Raw genomic sequence first — 11,812 nt, forward strand, 5'->3', positions numbered from 1 at the left:
AAAAAAAAAAAACAGTGTGAGGCCGGGTGCAGTGGCTCACGCCTGTAATCCCAGCACTTTGGGAGGCCGAGGTGGGCAAATCATGAGGTCGGGAGATCGAGACCAACCTGGCTAGCACAGTGAAACCCCGTCTCTACTAAAAATACAAAACAAAATTAGCCGGGTGTGGTGGTGGGTGCCTGTAGTCCCAGCTACTAGGGAGGCTGAGGCAGGAGAATGAACCCGGGAGGCGGAGCTTGCAGTGAGCTGCGTTCTGCTTCTACCCCTCCAGCCTGGGTGACAGAGCGAGACTCCACCTCAAAAAAAAGAAAAAAAAAAACAGTGTGAGGCCGGGTGCAGTGGCTCACGCCTGTAATCCCAGCACTTTGGGAGGCCGAGGTGGGCAAATCATGAGGTCGGGAGATCGAGACCAACCTGGCTAGCACAGTGAAACCCCGTCTCTACTAAAATACAAAACAAAATTAGCCGGGTGTGGTGGTGGGTGCCTGTAGTCCCAGCTACTAGGGAGGCTGAGGCAGGAGAATGAACCCGGGAGGCGGAGCTTGCAGTGAGCCGAGATCGCACTACTGCACTCCAGCCTGGGTGACACAGTGAGACTCAACCTCAAAAAAAATATATATATATATAGTGTGGTCATGGGATCTCCAACTGCATGCAAGAGCAACCTGGAGAGACTTTGACAGAACAGGTCAGCATAATACCTGCAGCTGCCACTCGTCTTTCCTATTGTGTGTGTGTGTGTGTGTGTGTGTGTGTGTGTGTGTGTGTATGTAAAACCAAAATATGTGACACAATAAATACTGGCACAGCTCTGATTTCTTTTAAAAAGAAAATTAAAATATGAGTTCTGGTTCTAATTATTTGCTATTAGCTACTTCTGGAATTCAGAAAGTACCATAATTAGGCTAAAGGGTTATGTCTTCAATACAAGACCATATACTCTGCTATTTTTCTTTTACTAATTAGTTTTGTTACATTAGTAACCAGGCCGTGCCAACACAAGCATTCCAGTCAATGTGATGATATTTCTCATGTAAATTAATAAACTGAAATTCTAATGGTAAACATTTTTTCATAAATGTACTTAGAGACCCCTCTGAAAGACAAAGCAGCTTTTGCCATGCTGACCAAATTAGATTTCTGAGCCTGCAAAAGTGACCCTGGAGTTTCACAAATTCACCTAAATGCTGCTACCCATGACGTCTCTTGGGAGGCAGCCAGCAGCTTCTGGCTATACCCCAACCTGGGTTCTGAGAGCACTTTCCATTAGAAACCTCTATGCTCAATGAGGAGACTGGTGCTGCTGTGTTGGAAAGAGATCAAGCTGAGCAGGCAGGATAAGGCCTGGAAACCAAGCACATAGGAGACAGCCCCACTAGCGTGGAGGCCCTCATGGAGAGGTAAGGCAGGTGTTCATCACCCCCACCTGCCATTCTGCCCCCCAATTCCCAAATACCTTCTTGAGCACCTCAACCTGGCGAGTATCTCCAGCACTAGCTCGGGCCTGTTCTAATTCCCTCTGCAAGACCTCTATCTTCTCTCCAAGCTCCTCTTCCATCTCCTCCTTCTCCATTCGCAGCTGCAGGAGTCTGAGCCGGACAAGGTGAAATAAAGGGGAAAGGGAACAGAGTAAGGCCACATGCCTGGGGGAGGTTAGCATGACAATAAAAGCCACCTCTCCGGAGGCCAACACACTGGGCACCCACTCTCAAGAGGAAGGAAGGTGAACATGGAAAGGAGCAGTTTGAGAAATGGGAGAGTAAGAGCATACCATGGATAGAAAGGAAGTGGGCCAGGCATAGTGGCTCATGCCTGTAATCCCAGCACTTTGGAAGGCCAAGGCAGATGGATCACTTGAGCCCAGGAGTTCAAGACCAGCCTAGGCAACATAATGAAACCCCATCTCTACAAAAAATACAAAAATTAGCCGGGTGTGGTGGTGCATGCCTATGGTCCCACCTATTCAGGAGGCTGAGGTGGGAGGATGGCTTGAGCCCGGGAGGTGGAGGTCACAGTGAGCCCAGACTGTGCCACTGCACTCCAGCCTGGGCAACAGAGCAAGACCCTGTCTCAAAAAAAAGAAGGGACTGGGTGCAGTGGCTCATACCTGTAATTCCAGAGTTTAGGGAGGCCGAGGTGGGCGGATCACGAAGTCAGGAGTTCAAGACCAGCCTGGCCAACATGGTGAAACCCTGTCTCTACTAAAAATACAAAAAATTCAGGCCAAGTGGCAGGCGCCTATAATCCCACAACTCGGGAGGCTGAGGTAGGAGAATCACTTGAACCCAGGAGGCAGAGGTTGCAGTGAGCCAAGACCACACCACTGCACTCCAGCCTGGGCAACAGAGTGTGACTCCATCTCAAAAAAAAAAAAAAAAAAAAAAAAAGGGGTCCAGGCGCAGTGGCTTACACCTGTAATTCCAGCACTTTGGGAGGCCAAGGTGGACAGATCCCCTGAGGTCAGGAGTTCAAGACTGCCCTGGCCATGGTGAAACCCCATCTCTACTAAAAATACAAAAATTAGCCAGGCGTAGTGGCATGAGCCTGTAATCCCAGCTACTTGGGAGGCTGAGGCAGGAGAATCACTTGAACCCAGGAAGCAGAGGTTGCAGTGAGCCAAGATCGTGCCATTGCACTCCAGCCTGGGCAACAAGAGCAAAACTCTGTCCCCCCCAAAAAATTAATTAAAATTAAAATTAAAAATGAAAAAAGAGAAAGGAAGTGGCATATGAATCATGGGTATTTCTGAGAGGGCCAACGTCCTTACTCCTGCTTGGTGGCTCTAAGATCCTCCTTATTCTTCTGGAACATACTCTGCCAATGCCCTGTCTCCTCTGAAGTCTCCTCCAGCTCCCTCTGCAGCCCTCGCACAAGGGCTGACATCTTCTGCCTCTCGGCCTCCAGCACTGCATGGTCCTAGAGAAGGGGAGAGTTGGACACCAGAAGGCTCAGAGGGAAGAGGTCACTTCAAATCAAAGTGTGAGTGTGTACAAGGAAAGGCTTAGACCCAGAGGGCACCATGCCAGCTGCACCCCCTGACACTCTTGTGGTACCTGGTACAATGCTAGCAGAGGTTCTCTCCTCAAGTCACAGTCCACCCCTCTGTCATCTACAGGAAACCTCCCCAGTTATTTCCCCTTGGGATTTTTTATTTTTAGGTGGACAAAGTCTCGCCCTGTCGCCCAGGCTGAAGTGCAATGGCATGATCTCGGCTCACTGCAACCTCCGCCTCCTGGGTTCAAGTGATTCTCCTGCCTTAGCCTCCCAAGTAGCTAGGACTACAAGTACGCATCACTACACCCAGCTAAGTTTTTGTATTTTTGGTAGAGATGGGCTTTCTCCATGTTGCCCAAGCTGGTCTCTAACTTCCTGAGCTCAAGCAATCCACCCGCCTCGGCTTCCCAAAGTGCTGGGATTACAGGCATGAGCTACCGCGCCCAGTCCCCCTTGGGACTTTGTCACATAACCTCATGGTACTTCTGGCCTGTACTCCCTCCCTCTGCCCTTATAGTTTTCCTGGCCAAGGTTTTCAGCAGATCTCACATGTGTCCTTTAGAGGGAGAGGGGGAGTTCCCAGTTGCAACCATGAAAAGTCCAAAAGTCCAAGATCCCAAGGCAGCCTTGTCCCCCAGCAGTGCCTTCCTCTCTCAGACCCTGCTCTTGTCACATGCCTGGGTTGCATCTTGCATGCTCCTGCGGAGCTGCTCCGTGTCTCGCTGGTACTGCTGCCGGACATGCTCCACCTCCTGGTCACGGGAGGCTACCTCCTCTTTCAGGGCCCCCTTCAGGGCTGTCAATTCCCGCTCCCGCAGCCTCAGCTGCTCCTCTACCCGCTGTTTCCCCTCCAAGACCTCTTCCAGAAGTTCCCGGGTCTCTAACAGGTCCTGGAGAAAGTAAAGGAAGAGGTACAGGTGTGACCATATTAGAATCCATCTACTTATCAATTCACTGAGTCAAAAAATATTTATTGTGTTAGGCACAGTACCAGGTGCTCTAGTACTGGTACTAGAGCCCAGAATGATAGGTTTCCTTTATCCTAACTCTAGTCCCAACCCACCACTGAATCTGCCTGAAAGCACACTGAGTACCTGTAATCAGCCAACCACTCCTCATACTTTGGGGAAACCATGGATGAGCAGACTTGAGGATGCTCCAGCTGAGAAAAAGCAGAGGCTGGGGCATATGACCCCAGACCCTACCTTCAGTAACACCTCCTTAGCAGGCTCAGGACCCTGGACCTGTTTCAGCTTGTTCTGCAGCTCCATCACCTGGGCCTCCAGCCCATGTCGTAAACCTTCACCCTGGTCCAAGAGGCGCTTCATGTTCTGGAGCCTAATAATAGATAACATTATTGTACACTATGTGTCAGGCAGTTTTCTAAACACATCATATATTTAATTCATATTTATTAATGCATTTAAACTTCCTGCCTTCAAATCTCAATGAGGCCTCTCCCGATGTTTGCAACCTGCCCCCCTACAACCTGACCCTCCTGATCTGCCTTACCCTGTTGTATCTACTGCCTGCTCATGTGTTACAAATTTACTTGCATAATATGTTTGTTTATTGTCTGTTCCCTCTCAGCAGAAACTAAGCTTCTGGAGAGCGAGCCCTTCATCTATAGGGTTCACTGATGTGCCTTGGGAACCTAGATTAATGCCTGTCACAGCATTCTTGATGAAACATCTGCTGAATGAATGACTGAATCCTTACAGTGATCCTGTGAGGGAGGTACTATTATTAACTCTACTTTATAGTTTAAGAATCTGAGACAGAGGCAAACCCAGGTAGCTTAACTCAAAATCATGCACTACCACCATTATTGATAAAGAAGGTAGAGAGAAAGGCCCTATCCTGTCCTTAAACCAACACTGCCCCTTTCAGCTTCTGGAGATTTTCTTCTGTCTCCTTCAACCCTAGGGGCAAAGAGGGAGTGGCCTCTAAATGTGGCCTACAACCCCAAGCAGCCCCCCAGCAGCCCAAGGTGCGCCATCAGCTGCACTCACTCCTTGTTGTTCTGGTGGGCCTCCTCCTTCCTTCTCTCCAGCAGCTCCTGCAGTCGGCTGCACTCTTCTGTTTTCTCCTCCAGCTGCCGCTCCAGCCCAACTCGGGATGGCTCTAGCTTCTGCCGCCTCTGAAAAAGGGAATGAGAGTACAGCAGATGGAGGGTAGGGAAAGCCTCTCAGACTCAGAATAATGGGAATGTATGTCTAACACTCATTGGACACTTGCTGTACGATAGACACTGTACTTAGGACCTTATGTGTATTATCCACATTTAATCCTCATAACTAGCCTTGGTACTTATGATGATGTAAAATATGTCCACAAATTATCTGACATTTCTTTCAAAAGATAAAGCCAGCTGGGTGCGGTGGCTCACGACTGTAATCCCAACACTTTGGGAGGCCTAGGCTGATGAATCACCTGAGGTTGGGAGTTTGAGATCAGCCTGACCAACATGGAGAAACCCCGTGTCTACTAAAAATACAAAATTAGCCAGGCGAGGTGGCACAGCCTGTAATCCCAGCTACTCCGGAGGCTGAGGCAGGAGAATTGCTTGAACCTAGGAAGTCAAAGTTGCAGTGAGCCGCGATCACACCATTGCACTCCAGCCTGGGCAACAAGAGCAAAACTCCATTTCAAAAAAAATAAAACAAAACAAAAAAAGATAAAGCCTAATTCTGTTTGCCTCAAGCACGGGCTTGACTTAGGGGCTTCCTTCTAACAAATGGTAAAAGGAGGACGTGATGAGTAAATTCTGAGGTTAGGTCATAAAAAGGCATTGCAGCTTTTCTCTTGGATCCCTTACTCTGGGAAAAAGTAGCTATTATATTATGAGGATACTCAAAAGCAGCTCTAGGAAGAAGGCCAAACAGCCAGGAACTGAGGTCAACAACCAACAGCCATTTGATTAAGCCAGGTTTTCTGTTTTGTTTTGTTTTGTTTTGGTGTTCTGTTTTGTTTTGTTTTGTTTTTGATGTTCTGTTTTGTTTTCAGACGGAGTTTCGCTCTTATTGCCCAGATTGGAGTGCAACGGCGAGATCTTGGCTCACCGCAACCTCCACCTCATGCCTCAGCCTCCTAAGTAGCTGGGATTACAGGCATGCGCCACCTTACCTGGCTAATTTTTGTATTATTAGAGTAGAGACAGGATTTCTCCATGTTGGTCAGACTGATCTCAAACTCCCGACCTCAGGTAACCCATCCACCTCGGCCTCCCAAAGTGCTGGGATTACAAGCATGAGTCACAGCGCCCCGCCTGTTTGTTTGTTTGTTTGTTTGTTTTGAGATGGAGTCTCACTCCATTGCCCAAACTGGAGCGCAGCGGCATAATCTCAGCTCACTGCAACCTCTGCCTCCCAGGTTCAAGCAATTCTCCCTGCCTCAGGCTCCCAAGTAGCAGGGATTACAGATGCCTGCCACCACGCCTGACTAATTTTTGTCTTTTCAGTAGAGACAGGGTTTCACCATGTTGGCCAGGTTGGTCTTGAACTCCTGACCTCAGGTGATCCACCCATCTCAGCCTCCCAAAGGGCTGGGATTACGGGCATGAGCCACTGCACCAGCCAATTAAGCTGGTTTTGTTTGTTTGTTTCATTCATTTATTTATATTTTTTTGAGACAGGGACTTGCTCTGGCACCCAGGCTGGAGTGCAGCAGTGCAATCCTAGCTTAGTGCAGTGTTAACCTCCTGGGCTTGAGCAATCCTCCCACTTCAGCCTCCCAAGTAGCTGGAACTACAGGTGCATGCCATCACATTTAGCTAATTTTTTTTATTTTTTGTATAGACAGGGTCTCACTATGTTGCCCAGGCTGGTCTCAAACTCCTGGGCTCAAGTGGTCCTCCCACTTTGCCCCTCCAAAGTGCTGGGATTATAGGCGTGAGCCAACATGCCTGGCCCTGAGTAAGCCATTTTAGAAGCAGATCCTCCAATTTACTTCTTTTAGCCACAGCCAGAAGCTGGACTGGAACCTTATAACAGACTCAGAGCCACAATTACCCTGTTAAGCTGATCCCAGGTTCTTGGTCCTCAGACACTGGGAAATGCTTTTTTTTTTTTTGAGAAGGAGTTTCGCTCTTGTTGCCCAGGCTGGAGTGCAATGTCACCATCTCGACTCACCACAACCTCTGCCTCCCGGATTCAAGCAATTCTCCTGCCTCAGCCTCCCAAGTAGCTGGGATTACAGGCATTAGCCACCACGCTGGGCTAATTTTGTATTTTTAGTAGAGACAGGGTTTCTCCATGCTGGTCAGGCTGGTCTCAAACTCCCAATCTCAGGTGAACTGCCTGCCTCAGCCTCCCAGAGGATTACATGTGTAAGCCACCGCGCCCAACCAGAAAATGTTTGTTTTAAGCTGCTGAGTTTTGGGTAATTTGTTACACAGCAATAGTTAATTAATATAGTACTATCATAATCCCCACTTTACAATTTAGGAAACAGAGGCTTAGAACATTTAAAGAACTTGCCCAAGGTTAGTTACACAACCAAAAAGTAACAGAACCAGGATTTGAACCCAGTTAGTTTGGCTCCACAGCTAACCACTTAATCATTACACTACAGTGCTTTCCAAGAGACAAGGGAAGTTACAATCCAGCATTTATTGAGCACCAACTACACACAAACCAATATTTTGAAAGGCAGAAGACATGTTTTTAAAAAGGGTACACTGGCTTTAGAATAAGACTGACCTGGATTTTTTCATTCCTCTCTGCAACTTACTACCATAGGCAACTTACTTAGCCTCTCTGATCTTCAGTTTTCTCATCAGAAAAGGGTCCAGAATAGGTATTCACAGGGTAACTATAATGATTACAGTACCCAGGACAGTACACACTACCAAAATTATACTCAATAAATGATAGCTACTACCACTGCCATTATTATGATGATGAAAAAAAAAAATTGAGGCACAGAGAATGTAAGTAATTTTCTTAAGTTTTTTTTTTTTTTTTTTTTGAGATGGAGTCTCGCTCTGTCGCCCAGGCTGGAGTGCAGTGGCGTGATCTCGGCTCACTGCAAGCTCCGCCTCCCGGGTTTACGCCATTCTCCTGCCTCAGCCTCCCGAGTAGCTGGGACTACAGGCGCCCGCCACCACGCCCGGCTAGTTTTTTGTATTTTTTAGTAGAGACGGGGTTTCACTGTGTTAGCCAGGATGGTCTCGATCTCCTGACCTCGTGATCTGCCCGTCTCGGCCTCCCAAAGTGCTGGGATTACAGGCTTGAGCCACCGCGCCCGGCCATTTTCTTAAGTTTTATACAGCTAGTAAGGGGCAGAACCAGAATGGGAACTACCAAAGGGAGTGGAATGGAAGGTAGGTAGATTCCTAATGTGCTCTGCCTCCCTAACCCCCAGAGAACCCAGAAGTCCTTGCTGGAATTAGTACACACTCTTGTCTCTTGTCTCATAGGGCACAAACATGCTTGTTCCATTGCTTGGAAGAGTCAGCTCAGCCCATCCCCAGGCCAAGGCTTTTTCCCTGTTTTCCTTCATGCCTCAAGCACCTCTAACCTTTCCTCACCTTCACTTCTTCATCCAGCTTTCGCTGTAGCTCCTCCACTTTTCGGGTAAGCTCGCCCTGCCCTGCCACAGCCTTAGTAGAACCAGAAGAAATCATCTGCCAGAGATATGGAGCGTTGGGGGGAAAGGGAGTGAGTCCAAGTCTGGATCCTCTGAGGCCCTCAAAGCCCTAACTTTGACCCTTGGTCCCATCCAGAGAAGGCCACTCACCACTAGAGGCTGCATCTTCTCCAGCACCAAACTAACCTTTCTCCTCACAGAGGTTTCACTTTCTGAGCTTCTAGAGGATAAAAGGATAGAAGCAAGGGTTAGAGGAGGAAAGAGGTAGCAGAGATCAGGAAAGGGTAAAATCAGGGAAGATGGGGAACAAAGCTAGAAGAAAAAGAAGGAGGGGTATGCCTCCATTGTTGGGGGGGCCCCCACTCACCCCTCCCTCAGGATGCCATAGATGGTGGCCTTCATATGGTCCACACTGCCTGGTGGGGCTGCCTCCTGCTGGTCTCGAAGGAGGTCTGGAGTTGACTTGAACTGTTAAAAAAAAAAAAAGAAAGAAAGAAATAGGAAGATGAGGCCAGAAGCAAGCGTGGGGTTCAGATGGAGGAGAAGTGGCAGTCTCAGGTCAAGCCCCTTCAAGCGTGATGAACAACCCTGAAGCATGGCAAGGAAGACACGGTGCGGAGGCCTGAGCAACAGGCCAGGGAGAGGCCAACACAGGACGCACCTCTGCACTACTGCTGTAAACCAGATTTTCCTCAACAAACATCTCAACCAGCTGCAAACTGTGCCACAAGTGATTTGTCACTAATGGTAGTTAACACGCTAGAGTTTATAAATAATTTACTCTTAAAATGGACTTAAGTTTCTCTCAAAGTAAAGTCGCTCCCTCACTTACTTACATTCCTGAGTAGGAGAGAAAGTTGTGGAATTTTGGCAAGAGCACCAAGGAAACTGCTCTTATCCTCCAAGCCTGCCTTACGTATTCTGCAGACCTAGCAAATGCTGGTGACTGAGGCATAGTTAATGGTTGTGGCAATGACAACTAGGTACAAACTTGTGAATAGTGATTTTAGAGCTTGCTCCATTTTCTTTAGAATTTTACCCATGGAAATATCCTGTGCATGCGAATATCACCTATTTTGTGGACAGATACGGTGGAGAACAAAAGGCAGAGAGTTTTAGCCTAGGCTATTGGAATTAGCAAGGAGGCTCATGGCTGGTGGGTAAAAGCTGATGAGAAGGGAGAAGGGGCTGACATTTGGAAGCCAGGGAGGGGCTGGGTCTGACCTGCAGCATGGTGGGGTCCTGTGCGCTCCCCCGTGGCTCCTCAAAACTCTGAAGGACCCAGTCCTGAGTCTGACGGGAATGGCTAAAGCCGCTGGGAGGACTCGGGCTCTGGCTCTGGGATGGCTGCTTCGAACTGCCCACATGGTTGTCATATTTTGTGCTAGGGGTCCAGTGGTTGGTGGACTGGCGCTCCCGTTCCTCAAGGGTGTCCCGTGGGAGGCGGCTGTCCAGGCTCTTGCTCCGTTTGCGCTGTTCAGGGGGTAGCATTCGTGTTCGGCGGCCAGTCCGGCCCCGGGACTGGCCTCCAAGTTGACTGTCAAACTTGTTGATGAGTGAGTCCACTGAAGACAGGGGAGCAGTGTCAATGGTGCTACCCGGGGAAGCCACTTTCGGGGCTAGCTCCAACATGCTGGTGCTTCTGTTACTAGGATCCATTGGGCCAGGGCCTGCCAGGGAGGCCTGGGACTGGGAACGGAGTAGCTTTCCATTCCAGTAGGCCCCAGGCTCCTCATCAGATGTGCTGCTCTGAGAGGGGGCAGGAAATCCCTTGACTTGAGAGTAGGGGTTCTCAGGGAGTTCAAAATCTGAGCTCAGAGTTCCTGAGGCTCCTTGGTCATTGGCCCCCTTGATTTGGACCCCAAAGGAGTCACCACCTTTCTCCCCACTGTTGAGCACCACAAATGGCTGCCCAGCGATGCCCTGCACACGCACAGCAACCCCATAGGTACTGGCTCTTGCATCCTTAGCTGGGCGTCGTCCACCGCGACGTAGAGTGCCCATCTCTGCACCACTCACTGGCTCTGTGATGAAGCGAATCTGGACTCCATGGTCTACAGGGCCGCGGGGCTCAGCCATGTTGGGTGCCTGCTCCATAAATAGGAGGAGTCCTAGAAGATGTCTAGGAGTCCTAGAAGGAGTCCTAGAAGATGAAGAAATGAGTTTAGGCTGAGAGACTTAACTAGAAACTATGAAACTTCTACCTGGGGGCTGACTTCCTTGTCAGTTCCTACAGATAAACCACTGATTCTCAGACTAACAGAACGCCCCTGAAGAGCCTTTTAACATACAGGTTGCTAGACCTAACCTCCAGAGCTGCTAATTCAGTAGGTCTGGGTTAGGACTTGAGAATTTGCATTTCTAACCAAGTTCCCCAGGTGACACTGATGCTACTGGTCCAGATACCACACTTTGAGACTCACTAACCTAAAATAATCCATTTCCTCTGATACAGCCCTGGGGAGCCAGGCTTTGTTAAAAGTTTAAAGATTTTGCTTGATGGCCAGGAGCAGTGGCTCATGCCTATAATCCCGCCACTTTGGAAGGCCAAGGCAGGTGGACTGCTTGAGCTCAGGAGTTCAAGATCAGTCCGGGCAATATGGTGAAACCCCGTCTCTACAAAAAATACAAAAATAAGCTGAGCCTGGTGGCGTACACCTATAATCCCAGCTACTTGGGAGGCTGAGGTGGGAGGATCACTTGAGCTTGGGAGAGGCTGCAGTGAGCAGTGATTATGCCACTGTTCTCCAGCCTGGACAGAGTGAGACCCTGTCTCAAAAAAAAAAACAAAGATTGCTTATCTTCATACATACACATAACACCACCATGTGGCCGGGAGCAGTGGCTCACGCCTGTAATCCCAGCACTTTAGGAGGCTGAGGCAGGTGGATCACCTGAGGTCAGGAGTTCAAGACCAGCCTGACCAACATGGTGAAACCCTGTCTCTACTAATAATACAAAAACTTAGCCAGGCGTAGTGGCGCATGCCTGTAATCCCAGCTACTCGGGAGGCTGAAGCAGAAGAATCTCTTGGGCCAGGCGCGGTGGCTCAAGTCTGTAATCCCAGCACTCTGGGAGGCCGAGACAGGCAGATCACGAGGTCAGGAGATCAAGATCATCCTGGCTAACCCGGTGAAACCCCGTCTCTACTAAAAAATACAAAAAAACTAGCCGGGCAAGGTGGCGGGCACCTGTAGTTCCAGCTACTCGGGAGGCTGAGGCAGGAGAA

General features: G+C 49.1%; 1 protein-coding gene across 1 annotated transcript in view; it reads right to left on the minus strand.

Annotated features, from left to right (window-relative positions):
* Nucleotides 1–11,812, minus strand: part of CGN (cingulin) — a 29,398-nt gene that overhangs the window by 11,118 nt on the left and 6,468 nt on the right. Inside the window, exons 2-10 of the mRNA XM_017877671.1 lie at nucleotides 9,808–10,726; nucleotides 8,951–9,051; nucleotides 8,734–8,803; nucleotides 8,525–8,620; nucleotides 5,007–5,134; nucleotides 4,200–4,332; nucleotides 3,672–3,884; nucleotides 2,768–2,916; nucleotides 1,457–1,589 (exon numbers count right to left, since the gene is read on the minus strand). Coding sequence (XP_017733160.1) covers nucleotides 1,457–1,589; nucleotides 2,768–2,916; nucleotides 3,672–3,884; nucleotides 4,200–4,332; nucleotides 5,007–5,134; nucleotides 8,525–8,620; nucleotides 8,734–8,803; nucleotides 8,951–9,051; nucleotides 9,808–10,680 — 1,896 coding nt within the window. The 5' untranslated portion in view covers nucleotides 10,681–10,726. The remainder of the gene's footprint in view (nucleotides 1–1,456; nucleotides 1,590–2,767; nucleotides 2,917–3,671; nucleotides 3,885–4,199; nucleotides 4,333–5,006; nucleotides 5,135–8,524; nucleotides 8,621–8,733; nucleotides 8,804–8,950; nucleotides 9,052–9,807; nucleotides 10,727–11,812) is intronic.

Source organism: Rhinopithecus bieti, unplaced genomic scaffold, assembly GCF_001698545.2.
Source record: "Rhinopithecus bieti isolate Rb0 unplaced genomic scaffold, ASM169854v2 scaffold_10548, whole genome shotgun sequence".
NCBI lineage: Eukaryota > Metazoa > Chordata > Mammalia > Primates > Cercopithecidae > Rhinopithecus > Rhinopithecus bieti.